This window comes from Dromiciops gliroides, chromosome 4 (genome assembly GCF_019393635.1).
Source record: "Dromiciops gliroides isolate mDroGli1 chromosome 4, mDroGli1.pri, whole genome shotgun sequence".
In the NCBI taxonomy this organism is placed as follows: domain Eukaryota; kingdom Metazoa; phylum Chordata; class Mammalia; order Microbiotheria; family Microbiotheriidae; genus Dromiciops; species Dromiciops gliroides.
The window spans coordinates 143,705,410-143,730,520 of NC_057864.1; the positions used below are offsets into that span (position 1 = coordinate 143,705,410).

Consider the following 25,111-nt stretch of genomic DNA (forward strand, 5'->3'; position numbering starts at 1 on the left):
ATAACTGTCACCCTAAAGAACAATTCATATCATTAAAAATGTACTGTCCATACTGTGTCCAAGGTACAGTGGGGATACAGTGACACAAACCGAACAGCCCGGGCACTCAAGGAATTTACATTCTTCTCTGGGGATATAAGCTGTTAAACGTACACAGTTAAATAGATATGAAGTAAATACAAAATAATTTTTGAGGGGAGGATTAACTAAGAATTTAGGAAAGACTTGTGGAACTCCCTTAGCCAAACTTCAAGGATGTGCGGGATTCCAGGAGATAGAAGTGAGTAGAAGCAGGATATAGAATCTCATATATGGAAAATAGCAAATAGGAGAGTTTGTCTGGACCCAGTATGTGAGATATGTTAGGCAGTCTCAATCCATAGTTAAACACTGAGCAAAAACATTCATATGTTAGCCTAGAGGCAGTGGGGAGTCACAGTAGCTCCTTGATCAGGTGATGACATGGTTAGACCTATGTTTTAAGAATAATTCTTTTGGCATATCTGGATTATGGGTTGTTGAAGGGAATGATTGGAAACTGGGAAACAAAATAGGATGTAATGAAGCCTGGAACTAAGGTGATAGTAATGTTAATGAAGAGAAGGGGACACATGTGAAAGACTGTATGTTGGTAGAATTGGAAAGACTGGTAAAGGTGGTTGGTGGGAGAGTGAAGAATTGAGGATGCCTTTGAAATTGTGATTATAGGTGACAGGACATTATTTTCAGAAATAGGGAAGTTAGGCTGAGGGGCAATTTTGGGGAAATTCATGGGTTTATAGTTTCAGACATGATGTACTTGAAATGGTACATCTTGATAGAAAGGTCATACAGTCAGTGGTGATATCTCTGCTGGAGCTTAGGGAAGAGCTAAGGGCCACATACCCTAGATACATAAAAGGGCCACATGCCCAGATGCATAAAAATAATAACTGAATCCATGGGAGCCGATTAGATCTCTGGGGAAAGGAATGTAGGGAGACAAGAAGGCCCGGGGCAGAGTCCTGCATCCCTTCTCATGGTTTAGGAGGCGGATTATGATCCAGCAAAAGACTAGAATGGAAACTATATAATGATCATTCGAAAAAAGCATTGAACAAATACAGAGTAGAAGTATTCATATTATGTAAATATATTAATATATTAGGAGGGTAAAAAACCCAAGAATTTTGTTGTCATTGGAGGGAGCAATTAATGAACGAACAAGTATTTATTGATCCTATTTTATGCTTAGCACTATACTAGGCACAGTGGCCTTGAGCTTAATCACATGGCCTTTATAATGGAAATTATCTGTGATAGAGGGGTTGATGACACTTTATATATATAAAAGTGGATAGACTTTTAGGAGAATTTTTCAACTTATATTTTTCACATTACTAAATACATAATTTCTTTAATGCTTAGTACTCTGTGCTAATGGGCTAATTTAACTGACTTTAATTCTAATTTCAGGAAGCCTGATGTTGCTTTGGATTACACACTTCCCAGGAGAACAAGTTTATCATCTGACAGTAATAAAACATTTTGCATGCTTGGCCATTGCTCATCATCCCAAGAAGAATTTTTACGATTGGCTGGAAGATGGGATCTGGGAAATTTACTTCTCTTCAATGGTATGTTTTTACTCTTTGAAGAATTGCCAGGGAAGTTTGGTGATTTAAGTCTCTTTTTTATTTTTTTAATTTTTTTTGGTGCGTTGGTTTTTATATCAGTCAAAATGCTGAGTCTTGTCATTTTTACCTTGCTCCAGCATCTTTCATATACAATTTCTTTCTGTCTAGTCATTTAGATGGTCTAGGTTCTTATCACTTAATGCCAGGATTATTTCAATTACTTCCTGGTCAGTCCCTGTTTCAAGGCTCTCTCCACTCCCATCTATCCTCCACTCTATTGTCAAAATGATCTTCCCGAAAACTAGATCTGACCATGTCATTTCCCTATTCAAAAAACTCCAGTGGCTCTGTGTTACCACCAGGATCAAATATAAAATCCCCTCTTTGGTTTTTTAAGTCCTTCATAACGTGGCTTTTTCCTACCTTTCCAGTCTTCTCTTCTTGCTTTCCTGCTCCTCCACATGCTATATGATTCCACAACACTGGCTTCCTTACTTTTCCTCAGGCAAGAGGTTCCATCTCCTGACTATTTTCCCTGGCCATCCTCCATACTTGGAATGCTCTCCTCCTGGCTTCTCTGACTTCCTTAGAAACTCAGCTCAAATTCTCTACTGCAAGGGACCTTTACTCATCCCTCCCACCCAACCTTCATATGCCTATTAGTAGCTTCTCTTTGAGATCACCTCCTTTTTTTTTTGACACTCTTTATAGCTTATATTTACAAAGTTATTTGAATTAATATTACATCACTAGTATGTGACATCTTCTCAGGGCCAGGACTGTATTTTTGCCTTTCTTTGTAGCCTTAGTGCTTACCATAGTGTCTGGCACATAATAAGCACTTAATAAATGTTTGATGATGATGATGATGAAGAAAAAACATTAATTTTTTTAAAAGCTTAAGACAGGGGCAGCTAGGTGGCGCAGTGGATAGAGCACCGGCCCTGGAGTCAGGAGTACCTGAGTTCAAATTCGGCCTCAGACACTTAACACTTACTAGCTGTGTGACCCTGGGCAAGTTACTTAACCCCAATTGCCCCACTAAAAAAACGAAAACAAAAAGCTTAAGACAAAAATAATCATCCATGTTATCATTTGTGTATGAGTCATATGTGTCTCATACTGTTCTTTTTATAATAGATTTTATTGCTATCTTTTGTTTATATCATGTTTCCCTCTGTATACTCCCATTAACTCCTCCTAAAAAGCTATCCCTTATAATAAACAATTTTTTAAAAAGAAGAAAGAAGAAATACAAGGTAGTTCAGCAAAACCAACCAATATGGGAGGAGATGTCTCTGGGGACAAGTTTGGTCATTATAACATTGAAATATTGAGTTTAGGGTTTTATTTTGTTTTTTCCATTTGCTTTGTTTTAGTCGTGTATGTGAGGGGTTTTGGGGGTTTCTTTTGTGGTTCTCCTTCACTTTGTATTAGTTCATATAAATCTGTCTCTGCTTCTCTGTATCTTTATATTCATTGCTTCTTACAGCACAGTAATGTTCCATATTACATATTACAGCATAGTAATGTTTCTATCTGTCAGCAGGCATTTATTAAACACTTACAATGTGCTAGGCACTGGGTGAAGACATGGGGTTTCAAAGAAGGAAAAAAAAGCTCCTCAGGGAGCTCATGATTTAATGGGGGAGAAATCATGTAAGCAAGGGAGAGAATGTGGAAAGAATTGTCTAATGAGACATAGCCAGGAAGCCCGCCCCCCTCCCCCAAAACAAACACTGTAGTTTTCAAATCCTGCTTTTTTTTAATGATTGTGGTTGGCACATTTTGAAGAATTAACTATTTATTTTTCTCCAATGTAGGAGCCAAGATTGGTCCACAAGAAGCCTTTTATCTTTATGCTTGTGGACCTGACTACACTTCTCTAATGCCTTGTAAATATGGCAAGTCAGTGAACGATCACTCCAAATATATTAATAAAGAAATTCTGCAGTGTGAACAAATGAGAGAACTCTTTATGACCCAGAAAGACGTGGACATTGATCTCTTAATTGTAAGTTTGAAAAGTGGTGGGAAAATTTCATAATACTGTGTATGTTAGTATTTGTTTATTTTGTTATAACTCAGAATTCTTTGTTTTAAATAAGCTCTGGGAATCTTTCTTTTTTGTTTCTTTGATTTTCCATTGTTTAAATATGATCTTTTCAGGGGCAGCTAGGTGGCGCAGTGGATTAAGCACTGGCCCTGGATTCAGGAGTACCTGAGTTCAAATCGGGCCTCAGACACTTGACACTTACTAGCTGTGTGACCCTGGGCAAGTCACTTAACCCCCATTGCCCCGCAAAAAAAAAAAAAAAAAGAAAAATAAATATGATCTTTTCTGAGAAAAATGATACTCAGCCCATTGCCACGGTAGAGTTTTTATTACTTGGGCTGTTGGAATCATAGTAACACTTTTGTAGCACTTTGCAGTTTTCAAGTCCCTTAAGAATTTGGGGGACAAATATGAGTCATAAAATGGAATTTATTACATTTATTTTTGAGGCATTATTATTAGGGAAAAGCATTATTGCATATTAACCTTATTTATCTTTTTTCTTTTACTTGTGTAGCCCCTTTGGTAGAGTTCTCTGTACATACCAGGTGCTTAATAAATGTTTTTCAGATTTACTCATTCTACAACAGATCCCCAAATTTTGCTATTAAAATAGCCCTTCCTGTGTAAATAAGTTTCTTTTTACTTTTGTGTTCTGAAATAGATCTACATATAAACCATACCAATGAAGCCTTTCTTAAGATTAATATTGCTTCAGTAATTAATATATATGAAGATTTAAATAAATTAATACTTTGGTACCTTTTTATTAATGGTTTTGTTTATTTCAGCACTTTATTTTGCTCCCAAATTTTGATAAGGATGTTCTTTTTAAAATTGTTCTTTCGGGGGCAGCTAGGTGGCGCAGTGGATAGAGCACTGGCCCTGGATCCAGGAGGACCTGAGTTCAAATCCAACCTCAGATACTTGACACTTACTAGCCGTGTGACCCTGGGCAAGTCACTTAACCCCAATTGCCTCACCAGAAAAAAAAAATTGTTCTTTCAGGGGCAGCTAGGTGGCGCAGTGGATAAAGCACTGGCCCTGGATCCAGGAGGACCTGAGTTCAAATGCGGCCTCAGACTCTGGGCAAGTCATTTAATCCTCATTGCCCCACATTAAAAAAAAAAAATTGTTCTATTTATTTCACATGCATCCAGTGCTATAGGATCACTTGTCACCTAAGTAGTTTCTGCAGCCAAAAGTACTTCCCCAAAATGAACCAAACAAAATGGAATCACCTAAGATGAGCTTATTTAGGCTGTTTTTCAATTGACACATCCACAGTCTTTGCTCTTGCCCTTTCTTAAAGTCTTTTGAAGTTGGAAGAACCTGCTAGAGTCTGTACTCTGCTATGATCCTGTGAATCCTCCTTACCATGATGGAGTAATGAGTTAGTATTGTAGTGGAGGATCATTAATGCTACATGAGGAGCAGAGAAAAGGAATCATGAGATACAGAACTTGAAATAGAGTTTCTAAAAACAGTAATGGTAAATTTTCAAGAGCTTTTAAAAAGCATTATTATTCACATACTGACTATACATTAATAATGCAGGGAAGCTAGGTGGTACTTTGGATAGAGCACTGGATCTGAAATTAGGAAGAGCTGAGTTCAGTTCTAGTCTCAGGCACTTACTAGGTATGTGACCCTGGCCAAATCACTTATCCTTTATCTGCCTCAGTTTTCTCATCTGTAAAATAATAGTACCTGCCTCCTAGGGTTGTTGTGAGGATCAAATTAGAAACTATTTGTGATAAAGTACCTTGAAGACCTTAAAGAACTTATATAAATCCTAATTACTATTATTAATGCAATTAGGTATTAATATTTTGAAAAATACCAAAACATATTTCATCTGTTTCTTTTTTGGAGAAAGAGTAGTGCTTGGGGTTTGTTTGTTGTATTTTATTATTCAGGGTGTTCCTAAAGTCCCCAAAGCCTTAGTGCAGTTTTTATTTTTATTTTGTCACTTCTGAAACCTCTCCTTCCCATCCTTTCTCCTCCAATTGAGAAGGCAAGAAATACTATACCTATGAAGTCATGCAAGGCATATTTCCGCATTAGCCATGTTGCAAAAGAAAAAAAGGCAAAGAAAAATTAAAAAGGGAAAGAAAGTATGCTTCAATCTGCACTTAGTACAGTTTAAAGCTCTAAGAGATCAAAACTTTTGGGGACATCTTGTACATATTTTAAAACAACTGTATTTTAAATGTTATATTGTAGAACGAGTAGAAAATGACAATCTGTTAAGTAGGGTGAGCTCTGTTTTATGTTATTCAGCATATTTTCCCAATATTTTAATTTTAAAATGTTTATTAGGAAAAAATGAAAGCTCCATTTGTTTACAGTTAGGTTTGCTGACTTTTCACATTTCATTATAATAAAAAGAATAGGCTCCTTTGAAATAAATTTTAATTTAGAAATTGATTGAATAAATCTAAAGCAAAGGAATAGTTTTTGCCCCCAAAATTTATCAACACGTTCTTATAACTGTATTGATTACAACCAGGCTTTGGTTTTTTAATGTTTCTAGATGCATTTGATTTTGTAATCTTTGCCTCTCATTTCAAATGTTGTTGTACCATTAGTAAAATAATTGTCTTACCCTTTATAGAAAGAGTGTAAGGATTAATTAGAAATTTTACATTGCTAGAAATACTTATATATATGTCCCTGAAGTAAAATAAATAATTTGTTTTTCAGGAAGGTCTTGCTGTAGTCTATACAACTTGCTATCCAGCCCAGTACACAATCTATGAGCCAGTTATTAGATTTAAAGGGCAAGTTAAAGCTGTACAGTCACAAAGACCATTCAGTTTAAAAGAGGTTCAGAGTTTCTTGTTGGAACCTCATCATTTAAAGTGTCTCCAGCCTGCTGAATACAAGTCTCTTCAAGGAATTCTACATGAGATTGGTGGGACAGGTGCATTTGTCTTTCTCTTTGCTCGGGTAAGAATTAGAGGTTATAGAATAACAAACTCATGTGCAAACTAAACTCATCTCTGTTATTAAAGGTGAAACTCTATGTTGCTTTGTATGAACAAAATTTACATTAAGTTTACATTTTTAATGAAAAAATTACATGATAAAAAATGGTCAAAACACAAATTTTGCCACAAATAAAGTGTTGGCCTGTTAGATGATCTTAGAATCAAAAAGCTATCTAAACTTTTCTATCACTCACAAATGTATATTAGAATATTAACCTTAAAAATGTTCAAGATTGTGAACATTTTATGGCACTATAATAAAATAGCAAGACTGTATCATTCACTATAATAAAACAGCACGTATGTATCATTCATTTAGAATTGGTATTATTTTCTATCAATATTACTCCATCTAAACAGGACATATTAATCAATTTTTCTTGATATAGTATTTTGAATCAAGTGTTCAGACCTGAAAATTTTAATATGTTTTGGCTGTGGGTAAGCAGAATTCTTTGATTTATCAAGCAAAGCAATACAAATTTTGCTATGCAACACCTTACTTGTGTAAAATGAGAGTTTCTGCTGTAGTTGTTATAAAGGCAAAACTATACATCTCAGTCAGCAGTTGAAAAAAGAATTATAGGTAGCAGTATCATTAATGAGACCAAGCTTCAGGACACTTTGTGCCCAAAGTGAGCCCACCTTCAAAATGTTCAAAATATCATAGTTGTTATTTCACGATGTACAAATATGCAAATTTAAAAGATATTACTAGTAAATAGGCACTTGGCTATATCACATTATTTTAGTTGTTTAGAACTTTTTTTTTATAAAATTGTAATAAAGTCTTAACTTTTTTTCAATAACATGAGATTAAAAAAATGATAAAACATCCTGGTATTGTGATAGGTTACTTGTCTTGGAGTCAGGAATACCTGGAATCAAATTCCTCTGACATTTACTAACTGGGGCAAGTCACTCTCTTATGTGCTCTCAGACTTATCTACTAAGTCGTAGATTGCAGGGATACAAATAGAAATGTAGAAAATATAAAAGTAAAAGCTATCAATAAAACATAATAGGGGCAGCTAGGTGGCGCAGTGGATAGAGCACTAACCCTAGAGTCAGGAGGACCTGAGTTCAAATGCAGCCTCAGACACTTAACACTTAGTAGCTGTGTGACCCTGGGCAAGTCACTTAACCCCAATTACCTCACCAAAACAAAACATAATAACAGTGAAATTAATTCAAGTCAAAATTAAAATTCAGGAATTATTGGAACTTGCTTCATATTTTTACTAAAAATAAAATTATCATTCATCACCCTTTCAGAATACTATGCGCAAGATGCTCTTGGGTTTTGTAAAACTGTCACTTTGGCACTTAAATATAGGCATATTTAACATTTTTTTTATTTTTAGTTTTGGAGAACTTATAGCTCCCTTTCTCAATTTAAAATATTCAGAATCTATGGCTATTCAGAAGAGAGAAAAAACGCTATAGGTAGAGTATAAACATCAGAATAAGCTTTCAAATTATGTTAATGGATAGATATTACATAGTGTCAAGAAAATGTCCTTGTTAAAATATACTCTTGATCAAACATTTTTGCCCACTTTATTTTTAGGTTGTTGATATCAGTAGCTGTGAGGAAACTCAAGCTTTAGCATTACAAGTTTTACTTTTATTAACAAAATACAACCAGCAAAGAATGCAAGAGATAGAGAATTGTAATGGACTTTCCATGATTCATCAGGTGTTGATCAAAGAAAAATGTATTGTTGGCTTTCACATTTTGAAGGTATGAGACTGTAAACTGTTTTTATACTTTTGAGTATAGTTAAATCCATCTCTTCAAAAGCTTTTCCTTAATACTCAGTTTTGTGTTCAATTATAATTGTTCTTACATAAAAAAGGGAATGATTTGAGGGGGCAGCTAGGTGGCTCAGTGGATAAAACAGTGGCCCTGGATCCAGGAGGACCTGAGTTCAAATGCGGCCTCAGACACTTAACACTTAATAGCTGTGTGACCCTGGGCAAGTCACTAAACCCTCATTGCCCTGCCAAAAAAAAGGGAATAATTTAAATGAGTTTTTCCTCTATTCAGAAGTAATTATCTGAACCTACTAATTTGTAAGAATTGTTTAGTTTTCTTTAAACTTTATTTTTGAGGCACAGACCATGGATACTTAGGTTTGAAGTACCCATAATAAAATGTTCCAGATTTTGAATTTTTTATTGATATTGAATTTTATGATATATTTAACACCTTTTCAGCTAGCAGCAATTTTGTATATTCAGAAAGCACTTTTTTCCTTCAAAAACTGGTTTTATAGATAACTATATGTAATGGACAGTTTTTGTTTTTCTTATTCAATTAAATTGTTCAAAAGCTATTTTTTTGGATGATCATCGATTTTATAGAATGGGGTAAATTACCATTACTTCTTTGAAATGTCTTTAAAAGTGTAAATATAGAACTAGCTATTTATTCATTAGATTTAAGATAAGATTGACTTTTGGTTTGGTCTACTTAACATTTGAAAAACTGAATATATAGTTAGAAAATATTTAAAAGCTTTGATTTTTAAAAATTATTCGCTAGATGGGTTCACAAGTACTTTGTGTAATGCTAGATTGTCACCAATATTTTGAATTTAATATTATACTACAGAAAAGAAACACACCTTTATGTAAATATTTGGAGTTAAGCTTTTAACAAAATCCTTCTTGATTGAGTTTTTAGATTAGTTAATAAGTCTGTGATTTTGTTTTTTCCATAGACCCTTCTTGAAAGTTGTTGTGGTGAAGAAATTCTCAGCATAAATGAGAATGGGCACTTTAAATTGGATATAGAATCCACTGCAGTAATCCAAGATGTTAAGTTATTAGAAGAACTGCTACTCGATTGGAAGATTTGGTCTAAAGCAGAGGCATGTACTTTTTAATATTTGTCATTTTTCTAAGAATGGGTTCGGTGCGATATTTTCTTGTAAAAAATATGTAGCTTATTTCTAGTTGTGAATCATGGACAGCTACGATCTAGGGCATCCTGGAAGCTGGGCAGGATGGCTATGCACAATAACTAGATCTATGTACAGTTTAAAGATAGATGATGGTAGGAGTTAGGGAAGAACAGATTCATCAGAAATGGGCATGAAGTTACCAGGTACTGAAGAATTACAGTTTGTAGCATCATGAAACTGGGATACATGGAACGATTTGTAAAGTCCACACTGCAGGGCAGAAGTTGGTGTTCAGAAGTTCAAGTTGAAGTAATAAAGGTATGGTCAAAGTATCTAACCTGAGGGAAGGATTAGAGGTGTAAGGCAGGGCAGTAAAGTAGGAGAGGAATTCAAGTACAGTGTTAAGCCAAGTAAATATAAGGGATCAGGTAGGGAACTGAATTCAGATTGGGCAGCTAGGGTCGATATCTCAGAATCTAGAATGCATTAAGGCAACATTTCTAGGCATCAGTGCTCCAATGGCCAGGTATTCTGAAGAGCCGTAAAGTTCCAGTACATAGTCACCATTAGAATCAACTATTTTCTGAGATTACAGGATGCATATTTAATATCATTAGGAAACAAACCAGATAAAGGTATACTTGAAGAGAATAGTAGTGATATATGAGTAACACAATTAGTTCATTCAGGCCTTGGCAACAGCTTGGATATGGAGGAATGAGAGAGAATGAGGAGTCCAAGATATTGCCTAGGTTGGGAGCCTGAGGGATTGGGCAGATGGTATTTCCCTCTACAGTAATATGGAAGGTAGGAGGTGGGGAAGGAGTAGGGGAAAGAGAATTAACTGACTTTTGGGCATGTTGAATTTAAGGTGTCTACTGGACATCCAGTTTGAGATGTTTGAAAGGCCATTGAAAAATGCAAGATTGGAGGTCAGCAGAAAGGTTAGGACAGGAAAGAGAAATTTGTAAATCTTCATCATAGAGATGATAATTAAATTCATGGAAGCTAATGAAATTACCAAGTAAAATAGTATAGAGGGAGGAAGAGAAGCAGAGAGGACAGTCCTCTGCCCCCAGGACCGAACCCTGAGGAACACCTATGGTTACAAAGTCTGGTCTTAAAGAAATCATGGAAGGGGGAAAGGGACCCACATGTACAAAAATATTTATAGCTGCTCTTTACGTGGTAGCAAGGAATTGGAAGTTGAGGGGGTGCCCATCAATTGGGGAATGGCTGGACAAGTTGTGGTATATGAATACAATGGAATACTATTGTGCTGTAAGAAATGATGAGCAGGAAGAGTTCAGAGAAACTTGGAGGGTCTTACGTGAGCTGATGATGAGTGAGATGAGCAGAACCAGAAGAACATTGTACACAGTATCATCAACATTGAGTGTTGACCTACTGTGATGGACTATATTCTTCTCACCAATGCAATGGTACAGAAGAGTTCCAGGGAACTCATGATAGAAGAGGATCTCCAAATCCAAGAAAAAAAAAAGAAAGAAAGAACTGTGGAGTATAGATGCTGATTGAACCATATTATTTCTTTTGTTTTGGGTGCTGTTGGTTTTTTTTTTTCTTTCTATTTTGAGGTTTTGCATCACTGCTCTGATTCTTTCTCATGTAACAGGATTAATGCAGAAATAGGATTAATGTTCTTATGTGTATATATATGTGTGTGTGTGTGTATATACATATATATATATATATGTATATGTATATGTATAGAGATATATAGATATAACCTATATCAGATTACCTGCTGTCTAGGGGAGGGGTGGGAGGGAGAAAAATCTGAAATTGTAAAGCATGTATAAACAAAAGTTGAGAACTATCTTTACATGTAATGGAAAAAATAAAATACCTCATACATAAAAAAACAAACAAACAAAAAAAAACAAAGTCTGGTCTTGAAGAGGAGGTGACAGAGAAGGAGTTGTCAGGTAGGTGGGAGGAGAACCAGGAAACAGTAGTGACCTGAAAACCTGGAAAGAAGAGAGTAACAAGGAGGCTTTAGTGATTAGCAGTGTCGAAAGAGTGGTCAAGGAGAATGAGGCTACAGAAAAGACCACTGGATTTGACAACTAAGATCACTAGTAACTTTGGGGACAGAAGTTTTGCTTGAATAATAAGGCCAGAAGCTGGATTGTAAGGGATTAAGAAGAAAATGAGAGGAGAGAAAGTGGAGGCATATATATCATGGATGGCCTTTCAGGGAGTTTAGCTACAAAAAGCAAATGAGATATAGGATGATAGGGATAGGAAGATCAAGTGAGTGTTTTTTCATGATGAGAGAGACATGTATATATCTGTAGGCAACAGGGAGAGATTGAAAATAAATGAAAGAGTGGCAATGATAGGAGCCAATCTATTGGAAGAGAGAATAGAATGGGATCTCTTGAATAAGTAGAGGGGTTAGCCTTGGTAAGGAACACTTCATGTGAGACAAAGGAGAGGAGAGAGTGTGGCAGAAGATATCTGAGTGATAGGAGATGAGCAGGAGGGAGTTCACGGCAAATGACCTCAATTTTTTCTCTTAACATAAATTTGTAGTGAGTCCGGTCAGTACAGTTGTGGAATTTTCTCTATTTTCATTCTGCCACATGGGTGAAGGAGAAAGGCAGCTAATGTTGAGACCAGTCCAGGGCTGAGGCTTGGCTAGGTATAGTTGGTGATATGATAAGAGGGCTAGAGATTCAAGAGAAGAGGACAGTGTAGAGATGAATTGGTTCACCAAGGGGTCAAGATGACGGAAAGAGGCAGGAGTTGGGGAGGAGAGAAAAATTGTGAGCCAAGTACTGAACTCATAGAGGAAGGAAAGGGAAGTGACCTAAGGGTTTGTACACAGCAGCTACCAGGATTTTGTTTGCATGATAGGTACAAATAACATGGACTTCAAAGGAAGAGAAGTTACTGAGAGATGGTGGTAGAGGGAGAACCTGGAAGTGGCAATGAGGAATAAGGAGTATATCCCAACACTTCTGCCTCTACCAGCGAGCTCAAGAGAAGGAATGAAGGTGCAGCCAGTACTGGAAAGGGTGACATTTAGAAGGCTTTGTGGAAGCCAGATTTCAGTAATAACTAGTTGACTGAAGGAGGGAGAGAGGAAAAGATTTAGGATGTCTATGGGACAGGCATTCCAGAAGGCACAGTGGAAGGGATGGGTGGAATTAGATGAAACTTTAGTGGGGAGGATTGAGGGAGATGAGAATGAAGAATCAGTTGGTGGAGGTTGTAGAATAGGATTTGGATGAGAGTCACTGAAACGTGAAGGGTATTACCAGGTGTGGGAATGTTGAAGGGAGGGTGCCACTCCTTTTCCCAACAGACATTGGAGATTGGGCTGGAGATAAGTGCAGTATGAAATGGGAAGCACATGGTCAGATGGGAGGCCCTGCTTCACAAGTCCCCTTCCCTCCAAAGGCTGGAGATTTCGCAGAAACAGAGCATCACTGGAGATGGAATTTGAGCCTGCATGCACAGCAGGAAAAAGAAGCCCCATTCCCCATCAGCTTTCCTCTTCACTTCCCTCAGAGGATGAGTGCAGTAGGAAATGAAAGGCCTGAAATCAAACTCAGTTTCATTTTTATATTGTTTCATTTCATTTTGTTTGAGATTGGGAATTCCTAACTCACCCATCTTTGAAGTGCAGTAGATCCTTATAGAAGGGATCCTATTGTTGATTGGTATAGGAGCTTTAACCTGTTCTGTATGTCACCTGTGCTGGTTTGTCCTTCCTTAAGCAGAATGTTCCCCTCCTCATCCTTTACCCTTGCTCTGGAGGGCTCAGCATATTGGTGTTGGACTGAGTGCAGCGACCTGATTGGCTTAGCACACTGTATCTTAGAACTCGTGAGCTCAATCAGCCCCTCAGCATTAGCCTCTTCAGTTGCAGGAATTATAGGAATTCACCCGCACATATGGCCTAGCTTTTTTTTTTTTAAGACACATTTGTTAAACTCAAAAGCAGTTAATTAAAATGACTTAGAGTCAGTTGCAGTAACATTTTCTCACTTTCTCAGTGTTATCTGAAAAGTGCTTTTATTGTTTTTTAAATCTTTGAGTCAAGACTTTTTCTGTCCTCAGGCAAACACCATCTGTTAATTTACCCATGATGTGGTTACTTCACTTTAACAACAATACTTAAATGCTAATTTGAAGTTCAACACATTTAATGGTTTTTTTTCTGGTTATTTTTAGATTCAATAAATATTAGCACCCACTATGTGGGGCATGTTATTTAATACTGGGAGAGTTTTAAAAAATACATAGTTCCCACTTAAAAAAAAAAATTAGGGGCAGCTAGGTGGCGCAGTGGATAGAGCACAGGCCCTGGAGTCAGGAGGACCTGAGTTCAAATCCGGCCTCAGACACTTAACAGTTACCAGCTGTGTGACCCTGGGCAAGTCACTTAACCCCAATTGCCTCACTAAAAAAAAAAAAAAACATAGTTCCTACTATCAAGTTGCTTACATTCTAATGAGGTGTTGAGAAAAGTGTCTACAGATACACTGCAAGGTAGAATATGTGATGAGTATATATAATTATTCTAGGGGACACAATGCTCTAAATATTTCTAAGGGGAGAGATCATACATAGTTGGGAGAGAAATTAAGAAAGGTTTCATTGAATGTGAGGCTTTTAAATTGAGCCTGAAAAGATGTGCTGGATTATGACAAGCAGAAATGTGGAAAGATAGCATTTGGCACTGAGAGTATAACAGGGCAATAGGCAAGGAAGTGTCAAAGTGTTGAAATGTATTGGGGGTAATCCAGTCCTATTTGCCTGTAGAGCACCTGTGGGAGGTGAGGCTGGAAAGATAAATCATAACCACAGTATCAAGAACCTTGAACACCAGGCCGAGGGCTTTGAACTTGGTAGACATTGAAGATGTTTGAACAGCGCAGGATAACAAGCTTTGAACTGTGTTTGCTGAGTTTGCTGTGACAATGACGTGTGGGGTGGTTTAGAGCATGGAAAGAGGGATGTTAGGTGGCTATTGCATCAGTACATGCTAGAAGTAATGGAGCTTAATGGAAAGGAGAATGGAAAAGGTAACAGATCCCCACACATCATTGTGATAGTGCCTGCTAAGCACTCTATAAATATTGTCTCGTTTGATCCTTATTCCAACTCTGAGAAGGAGGTGCTGGTACTAGCCCCATTTTACAATTGAGAAAACTCAGGCAAACAGATGAGTCGAGTTTCCCAGGTTCACACAGGTGGCATGTGCCTGAGATTGAATTTGAACTCAGGTTTTCCTGACTCCACACTCCATGTTCTATCCATTATGCCACCTAGCTGCCTAGCACATAGCAACCGTTTAATAAACGCTTGTTGTTGACTGACTGGCTGTCTGGGATAGAAATAAAGATCTGCAAGCTATCCCTCAAAAAAATTAAAGGAGATAAATTTTGCCAAAGTGAAGAGTATGTAGAGAGAAGAGATAATGACAGAGTCTTAAGGAAAATCTATATATAGGGTATAAGAGAAAAGGAATAAGAACCAGTGAAGGAGACTGTAGTGGCAGGAAGAATATTTGACCTAACATACACACTGAGTGAAGGACTTCATTAGTGTATATAATGGTAGGATTTTTTTCTTTCATTTTTAGGGCTTACTAATGAGGCAATGACAGGAAAGAATTTTAAAGGCCTAAAATTAATTATGCCTTTTGTTAGGAAACCTAGGTGGTAAGAGTAGCAGTTATGCATAGCTAATAAATTTGAAGATTATCTTTGGATTTTGTTTTTTTGGGATATCCCTATTCCCTTATAAACAATCAAGTGTTCAATAAATTTTTGAGAAGAATATTTAAGGAGAGAGAGAAGGAAGAGGTGGTAAAATGCAGCATGGCCCTAGTGGATAGGGAGCCACCATTGTATTTAAGAGGACTTGGGGGGGAGCTAGGGGGCACAGTGGATGAAAACACTGGCCTTGGATTCAGGAGGACCTGAGTTCAAATCCAGCTTCAGACACTTGACACTAGCTGTGTGACCCTGGGTAAGTCACCTAACCCTCACTGCATCGAGCAAAAAAAAAAAAAAGAGGACTTGGTTTAAGTTCCATATCCAACACAAGATGACTTTGTGATCCTAAGCAAGTCACTTAACCTCTTAATAGCTTAAGCGAGTCTCTGAGACTCAAGTTACAAAACAATTGTTCTATACAGGTAATTTTTTTTTTCCTAAGAGTTCCCTATGCCAATGAAATTATAGAGTCAGACAAAAAAAAAATCTTTTGAATCTACATTTTCAAATGTAAAATTTCTTATCACCTTGATTTACAAAATGGCTATCAGGGGGTGGGCTAGAGGGCTTCTGAGGTTCTGTCAAGCTCTAAAGATGTCTGAGCCTATGAAATTGCTTACTGAGAATGTCATAGTAATCTAAAAATTGATTTGTTATTTGGTGTTTTTGTGTTTTAATGACTGTAAAAGATATACCATGTAATTTAAACTTTATCAGTTATTTTGTTTCAAGGTCACAACTAGTAATTGTAACAACCTACATTAACAGCAAGTTTTGAGTAAGTCCCGCTTTTTAAGTAAGTGTAGGAAATATTGGATTTTATATGTACGTTTACCATTTCAGTGCAATTATAAGTTAAATTCGCCAAGCAAAATAATATTAACAGTGAGTTTTTGTACATTGAGTAGATACCCCACCTTTTAAGGTAAAATAGTGTTCTTAGGATATCTTTCTACCATTTACTTCCAAAATGTGGTCATTCGTTACAACATCAAATACAAGCGTGGTGGAAAGAGCTGTATTTGGAATCAGAGGACCTGAGACCCAATCTCGGTGCTCCTATTTACTGCCTGTGTGACTGTGGGCAAGTCACTTAGCATTTTCAGGCTAAATCTAAATCCTGCCTATCTTGTGGTTATTTTGAGTTCCATTCTTTAAACATTAAGTGCTGACTAAGTGTAAGGGCACTTTTTGAGATCTTTAAGCATTTATTAAGTAATGACTAGGTGTCAGATGCTTAGGATGCACAGATTCAAATCAAACCATTCTTGCACTCAAGGAGTGTAGATCCTCCTTGGGGAAGTAGACAACAGATACACAGAGAAATACAAAATAAGCACAAAGTAATTTGGTTTTGAAAGACACTAATACTGATGATTGGAATTAGAGGAGTTAATGCTTAACTTTACTTTCAGATAATTTTGATCATTATCACTAAGACTATGGTTAAGTTGGAATGTAGAATGTACTTTTAGAAAGCTATTTACTGTTTTTCAGCTTGCTCATTGACTAATTAATATTGCTTATTTTTCCAGCAAGGTGTTTGGGAAACTCTCTTGGCAGCCCTTGAAGTCCTTATTAGAGCTAATCACCACCTGCAAATGTTTAATATCAAGCAGTTATTAAAAGCACGAGTGGTTCATCACTTTCTACTAACCTGTCAGGTTTTACAGGTACTTTTATAAAATATGAATTCTCATTCACCATATATACACACACACACACACACACACACACACACGCACACACGCACGCACGCACGCACACACGCACATATACATACATTTTTTCCCCTCTTTAGTGCTTAGGATTATACGCTTTTGTAAAGAGATTAAATTTGTTCTTCTTGGCCCTTCAGGGGTAAACTAGGAGATTTGTATGGGAATTTTTGTATAAAGGCAGATTTAGGCTCATCATAAGGAAAAACTTTTCCTAAGAATTAGAAGTCTAAAAGAAGAATGGAGGCAGTTAAATGGTACAGTGAATGGAGGGCTGAGCCTTATGTGACAAAGACTTTTGTCTTCCTGAGTTCAAATCAGGCCTCAGACACTTACTAGCTGTGTGACCCTGGGCACTTCACTCAACCCTGCTTGCCTCAGTTTCTTCATCTGTAAAGAAGAAGGAAATGGCAAACCTCTCCAGCATCTTTGCCAAGAAAACTCCAAATTGGGTGACACAAAGAGTTGGACATGACTGAAATAACTGAACACCTACAACAAAAGGAGAATGAATTGCCTCAGATGGTACTTAGTTCTATATCAAATTACAGATAATAGCTAACATTTATAAATCACTTTAAGGTTTGCAAAATGCCTTACATATGATATCTCATTTTATACTATTACTTAAATGTCAGTTGCCGTTCCTTCTGTCTTCTTGTTTTTGTTTTGTTTTGTTTTTGCAGGGCAATGAGGGTTAAGTGACTTGCCCAGAGTCACATAGCTAGTTAAGTGTCAAGTGTCTGAGGCTGGATTTGAATTTAGGCCCTCCTGAATCCAAGGCCAGTGCTTTATCCACTGCGCCATCTAGCTGCCCCCTCCTTCCATCTTCTTGTATTTATCAAAACTTGAAGAATACCATATCCCTACAAACCTCCAAGGGAGGTAATTCCATTCTTAAAGAGCAGAGAGGAAGGGTCAGGATACTTGTTGCTCTCTTCTCTTCTACTTTTGGGTCATTCTTCTGCTAAAATCTAAATAGTCTTTTATCCATAGAAGTTCATGCAATATAGTTCTATCATCATTTCCTTATAGTTAATCATTTCATTAATTACTGTCCAGTACCCTATAATTTCTCACCACCTTCTGCCTCGCCTTCACCCATGACCTTTTGCCTGTTTCTGCCTTGTTAATCCTCATTCTTGGTTAATTTTGATCACTTCCAACTCCCTACCCCCAGTCTTGCCCCCAGATTTCTGAGTTTGAAAGATGATCATCAGGTCCTGAATAGTAGTTCCGCAGTTTGCTTCCTCTACTGTTTCAAGGCTAAAATGAGCCTTAAAACAAACCAAGAAATTATTAACTGCTGTGATTTTGGCAGAGAGGGCTTTAGCAGATTTCTATATAATTATATTATGCCTCTGTTTCCGGCTTACATTATAAAATGTTAGAGTTGGACCTTAGAAATCTTGCAGTCCAACTGGCTTATTTTGCAGAAGAGAAAACTGACATTCATTAGGTTAATTGATTTGCCTAAGGTTATACATCTAGGTAATAGGAATCGAACCCAAGTATCCTGACTACTAGCCCATTGCTCCTTCCATTATGCCATCCCTGCATGGTCATTACTCTTCAGTGAATTCTGAATTTCAGATCTTATATGGTGAGATAGACAGCAAATATTTAATAACTTTCAATAATAATAATCTTTAATAATGCAAATTATTCAATATAATTCAGTTCTATATGTGCGCTTTATAGTACCCAGTTAAGTCCTAGTTGCAGAAGTTCCTTGATTTTTGTCAGTTTGAGGATCTCTTTCCCCATAGGAATCCTGTTTCTGGAGCTCTAGAAACCTGTAATTATCAGGACAGGTTTTGAACCCAATTCTTCCTGACTCCAAGCATCTATCTCCTCCATCATGCTCCCTTTAAGTTAAATATTCTCCTTTTTAAAGAAATGTATTGTGAAGTGAAGAATGTTGTTATTTGATGGTTTTCATTAAAATAATGTTGTTGTTGTTGTTTTCAGGAACACAAAGAGGGCCACCTGACATCCATGCCTCGGGAGGTTTGTAGCTCCTTTGTGAAAATAATTGAAGAAGTTCTTGGTTCACCCCCAGATCTGGAATTATTGACACTTATTTTCAACTTCCTCTTAGCAGTTCACCCTCCTACTAATACTTACGTTTGTCATAATCCCACCAACTTCTACTTTTCCTTGCATATAGGTAGGTATGTTCATGTATTAAATTATCTTTAATTATCTTATTTTCTTCTTTCCACTTCAAAGTAAAAAAGGGGGGAAAGACATTTACATGATAACTTTAAAAAGAATAGTAAGTTGTACATAATAAATTTGCAGTTACATGTGCAATCAATTTATTATACTGTTATAGAAATGCTTGTTTTATCCCATAAATTAAATTAAATTAACATTAGGTATTCATTAAGAAGTTTTCTAGAAGGCACAGTCTGAGGAAGACATTCTCCAATTCAAAAATTGTCAGTAATACCTCACAACTTTTTTTTTTCCGGGTCAGTGAGGGTTAAGTGATTTGCCCAGGGTCACACAGCTATTGTCAAGTGTCTAAGGCTGGATTTGAACTCAGGTCCTCCTGAATCCAGAGCTGGTGCTCACTGTGCCACCTAGCTGCCCCTACCTCATAGCTTTTTGAATGAAATATATATTCCTTAGCCTGACATTCAAGGTCCTCTGCAATTTGCTAACAGTCATTCCAGTGTTCTTTCACCAGCCCCTCCCCTTGCCTATACACAATATCTTTTGAAGTTGGGTAGTGTGTAATTTAAAATTCTAAATGTGGGTTCTAATCTGTCCCCCCAGTTTTGGGGGGAAACTGACTAAAGCCACTGATAAATAAGTCTAGGTTTTTTAAGGGTTTATTGAAAAAATAGTAAAAGAAAGATAGATTGAGAACAGATTTCCTATAACCTGGCAAATCTAGCCTTCCTACTCTCCCTCTTCTTAAATTCTCTGGTACCACGCTGATGCCTTGCAGCGAAAAAGGAAGAACCCTCCTCCAGCATCAGCTTCCTGCTTCATGCTCCCCTCCCAGAAATGGGAAGTTCCTCAGGCTGATTGGCTAGTATCATTCAAATTCATTAAGTACCAGCCAGAAGTGCTTACAATCTAGTACCCAGTCAGTGACTCTTCTGCAACTCAATCAGCCCAGATCAATCTCCAGGTGAACCCCTGAATTCCATTGTCTTGACACAGTAGATTTGACAGAGGAAATCTGATTTAACCTGTTTACTATAATGGGACATTGAAGTAGAATTTTAGAGACTTTACCCATATAATACAAATGAACAAGCATATTATGCTCCCATTGAATGCAAAGTGCTGTTCAAGATTCTAGAGAAGCTAGAAAACCTAAAAAACACATGATTCCTCCTTGAGGGGCTCATTCTAGTGAAGGAAATAATTACATCAGCAGAGATAGGTATAGTATACAGTTATGTTCAGTAAGTACATGAGAGAAGTTGAAAAAAAGTGCTTTGTGAGGTCTGATGGAAAAAGTTGTTGGTGAGCATTTAAGCTGAGCTTTTGAGGAGTGATTTAAATTCAATTCAGAAAGGAAGAGAGGCTATTCCATAGGGATATCCCATAGGGACCAACAGGAGCTTAGGCATAGATTTGCAAGAGTTCAGCCCCTATTCAGGGTCACATAGTAGATACTTTAGCTTGGAAATTACTCAAAAGGGATTAATATGAGAAAAGGTTAGGTGCCAGATTGTTGGAGCCCTTGAATGCCGAACCAAAGAGCTTAAACTTCACTTGGAGAGAATAGAATTATTCACTGAATACTTTTTTTGGAAGAGGAGTGACATGAATACATCTGTGTTTAAATTAAAAGGTTATTTTGGCAGAAGTATGAAGAATGGGTTGGAAGCAGAAGAAAATGAGTATGTGAAACTCTTTTTTGGGGGGGGGGGGCAGGCAATGAGGGTTAAGTAACTTGCCCAGGGTCACACAGCTAGTAAGTGTCAAGTGTCTGAGGTCAGATTTGAATTCAGGTCCTCCTGAATCCAGGGCTGGTGCTTTATCCACTGCACCACCTAGCTGCCCCCAAAACTCTCTTAAGGAGGCAATTTCAAGAGTACTGATAAGTAGAAATGAGAACCAATACTGGAATGATGGCAATAGGAATTGATGTTAGAAATTCTATGAAGGAAGAATTTATAGAACTTGGCAACTGCTTGGACATGAAGAATAAAAGAGTAAAAACAACCAAAGTTTACCCCTAGCATTGTAAACATGAGAGACTTAATATGGTTATTATACCCACACTAACACTAGAGAGAGAAGTATGTTTAGTAGGAAAGATGATGAGTTTGGTTTTATCCTCTTCAATTTGAAGTATTAATGGGATGTTCTGGTAGAAATGACCTGTGGGCAGAAAAGTAAGTCTGGATCTCTGAAGAAAGATCAGGACTACAGATGGTCATTTAGGAGCCATCTGCATAGAGTTGGTAATTGAAGATGTGGAAGTGAATGAGACACTGTTTAATCAGTGTTTGATGCAGTTACTGTTTTAATGGTAGTAGTGATGGAAGTGAATGGGTAGTGAAGAATGTTAATGATGGTAGACTCCTTTTTCCTTTAGTGAAGGAAGGAGAGGGTGTTTTGTTTTGAGAAGAGTTAAGAAGGTTTTTTGGTGGTGTTTTTTAGGATATTAAAGAACTAGTCAGATTCTTAGAGGAGAAAGATCCCATTAGAGAGAGCTGAAGATATGATAGGAAATGATTAATGGTGCAAGATCTACAGGAAAAAAGAGATCAAGTACAGTCAGTGTGGACAGTTCTGGTAAGAAGGGGAAATCTCTTCTTTTTAGGGCAAGAAGGAGAATGTATAAGACATTTTGAGGTAGAGAGAAGAGTATATAACAACAGAGATGTTTGATAAGTAACCAAGAAAACTGAGGTATGATTGCATAATGGTTGCAGTCATCAGAGTTCCCTCCACCCTGGGAAGTGAAGTAGAGAAGGTGACCCAGGGTTGGTATTGATGCGGTAGGTATTGTAGAAAATGAATGCTTGTGAAGTCATCAGTTGCCAAGCGTTGTTGATTCTCTTTCTCAAATCTATCCACTCATAAAACTACTACTCTAGCTCATCCCCTCTTACCTGCTCCCTATTTCCATTTATTCTTTTTCTCAAATTTTCCTTTACACTGCTCAAAATAATATTCCTAAAGTACAACTATGACTGTGTCATCTTCCTGGTCGAAAGCCTTCAGTTGTTCCCTATTGCACCATGGATAATTTATTTTGGAAATTGGCAGATGATCCTGTTGAGGATATGGAGAGGATTGCTAAGTTGAAAGTTTCCAAAGAGATATTAAAATATGATACTTAAACAGTTGTCTCATTGACATTAAGGAGAAATTTAGGCTATCTTTGCCTACTTTCACATTAATTGCCTCCTCTATAATCTATAAATAGGAATTTTTTGAGCCCCTGCCATATACCCACCACTGTGATAGGTCTTTGTGAAGAATATGAGAGAAATAGAAAATAAATAAGCTTCTTAAGAACAAAAGCCATATGGTTAGGTACAAACTGAAATGGATCTGTAAATATCATTTTGGATGTTCCATCCATCAGTGCAGATCACAACCTATTCATGTCTGCCAATCCTATGCCGTTATCCTCTCACAAATTAAGTAAATAAGATGAATAAACAAGGGCTTTGTCTCGAAAAGAAGTGCTAATATGTAGTTGTAACTGTAACATGTAAGCAAGAATAATCTGCTTACGTGTTTCCCAAAATATAGTGCTATTTCTAGGATTTGTTATAAATTTTTGGTTCTTTATTACAATTAAATTTAAGTCACTGAGTTAAAAGATTTGATTTAATGGATTTCCCTTTTTAATGATTCTTTTGTTAAGGAAAAACATTTCTTAAATGTTAAATTGTTCCTCTTCTTTTATTCAAGATGGCAAGATATTTCAGGAAAAAATACAATCAATCATGTACCTGAGGCATTCCAGCAGTGGAGGAAAGAGTATTATTAGTCCTGGATTTACGGTTATAAGTCCATCTGGTTTTACTGCTTCACTGTCTGAAGGTAATATTATCTACAATACCCCCACCCCCTCCCCACTAAGTTCCCCTAATTTCTAGCCTTTGGGATGTATCAAAATATGTAATTTAGTATTTTATTTATTTATTTTTGGTGGGACAATGAGGGTTAAGTGACTTGCCCAGGGTCACACAGCTAGTAAGTGTCAAGTGTCTGAAACTGGATTTGAACTCAGGTCCTCCTGAATCCAGGGCCAGTGCTTTATCCACTGTGCCACCTAGCTGCCCCCTTATAATTTAGTATTAGTAATATAATTTGAATAATTCCTACTAATTGAAGACTAAGCTGGGGAAAATTAAGAATATCATTGTGGAAATCTAATTTTATTATATCCTAAATGAAAAAATAACTCAAAAATAGCCTACCAAACTTCTGTTCAATCTGAATCCTCAGGCGACCTGATGAAATGAGTAAATAAGAAAAGTATGTTCCGAACAGAGAAGTTCAAATAGTCTGGAGTTTTTGCCCTCACTCTAGTCTCAACCATGCTCATTCATCTTAATTTTGCGCAGGTCCGTTTTTCTTTCTTGTCCTGCCACCATTTATTGTCAGCTTTCTTCTTCTACCTTTGACAGCTCTATATTCAGTGCCTTCCCTGTCTCTGCCTCTGTTCTATTCCATACCAGTTCTCTCATTTCCCATGTAGCTTGGCCTTGTTTCTATCCCCAAACCATAAAATAATGTAGATATAAAGTCATCATTACTCAGATCTTTAGTTTATATAAAATTCCATTTTTATTTTCTTTTACCACCAAAAGGTGTGATCAGTTTTCTAGCAGTGTCTGTGACTTTTATTATAAATTAGTTTTAAAGCCATATTGTATTAGTTTTATTAGTAATTTTTTTAAAGTATGCATTTTTTAAAATGCCCCCATTTCTTCATAGCAGGGGCAGCTAGATGGCACAGTGGTTAAAGCACCAGCCCTGGATTCAGGAGTACCTGAGTTCAAATCCGGCCTCAGACACCTGACACTTACTAGCTGTGTGACCTTGGGCAAGTCACTTAACCCCCATTGCCTGCAAAAATAAATAAATAAATAAAATTGTGGAACCTAAGAGTTGGAAAGGACCTCAGTATTCGTCTTGTCTGACCTAAATACAAAAGAATTTCCACTAGAACATAGCCAAATAGTCTTCTAGCCTCTGCTTAAAGATCTCCAAAGGAGAACCCACCTCCTCTCTAGGTAGCTCATTCCACTTTTGGATACCTCTTAATTGTTTGAAAATATTTCCTGACGTCAAGACTAAATTTGCCTCTGCAACTTCGACTCAATACTTTTGGTTCTTCCCTCTTGGACCAAACAGAACAATTTCATTTGATAGCCCTTTGATTAGTCTTGATATGCCATGGACTCTAGACCCTTCACAATCCTGGTTACCTTCATCTGGACACTCTTTAACTTATCAATGTTTTTCTTAAACTGTGGTACCCCAAATTTAAATACAGTACTACTGGTGAAGTATTAAAAAAAGCAGAACACGGTGAACTATCACTTCCTGGAAATTATGCCTCAATTTATGTAGTCTTAAGATTCCATTATTTTTTTTTGGCTGACATCTCTCACCGCCAAGTCAGCCAATAAACATTTATTAAGTACCTACTATGTGCCAGGCACTATGATAGGCTCTGTGGATATAAAAAGGGGCAAAAGACAGTCCCTGCCCTCAAGGAGTTAGGCAACAGGCAAATAAATATGTACAAACAAGCCTATATACAGGATTATTAGGAAAGAAGAGAGAGAAAACCCTAGAATTAAGAGGGGTTTGGAAAGGGGTTTGTTTTCCATGGAAGCCAACAATTGGAGATGAGAGAAAGCATTCCAGGCATAGGAGACAGGGAGATAAAATGCCTAGAGCTGAGGAGGTGGGGTCTTATGTGTAGAACAACAAGGAGGCTGGATGGAAGACTATGTGTTGGAAAGTAGGGTGTAGGAAGAGTAGAAAGGTAAGAAGGAACTGGGTTATGAAAAGCTTTGAATGCCAAACAGAGGATTTTTGTATTTGATCCTGGAGTTTAC

The 25,111-nt window shown here is 37.0% G+C and overlaps 1 protein-coding gene across 1 annotated transcript in view; it reads left to right on the plus strand.

Annotated features, from left to right (window-relative positions):
- The window catches only part of LYST (lysosomal trafficking regulator), a 205,181-nt gene that overhangs the window by 75,410 nt on the left and 104,660 nt on the right, over window positions 1-25,111 (plus strand). Inside the window, exons 15-22 of the mRNA XM_044002844.1 lie at window positions 1,456-1,616; window positions 3,440-3,630; window positions 6,379-6,624; window positions 8,236-8,409; window positions 9,392-9,541; window positions 16,866-17,003; window positions 19,020-19,218; window positions 22,947-23,078. Coding sequence (XP_043858779.1) covers window positions 1,456-1,616; window positions 3,440-3,630; window positions 6,379-6,624; window positions 8,236-8,409; window positions 9,392-9,541; window positions 16,866-17,003; window positions 19,020-19,218; window positions 22,947-23,078 — 1,391 coding nt within the window. The remainder of the gene's footprint in view (window positions 1-1,455; window positions 1,617-3,439; window positions 3,631-6,378; window positions 6,625-8,235; window positions 8,410-9,391; window positions 9,542-16,865; window positions 17,004-19,019; window positions 19,219-22,946; window positions 23,079-25,111) is intronic.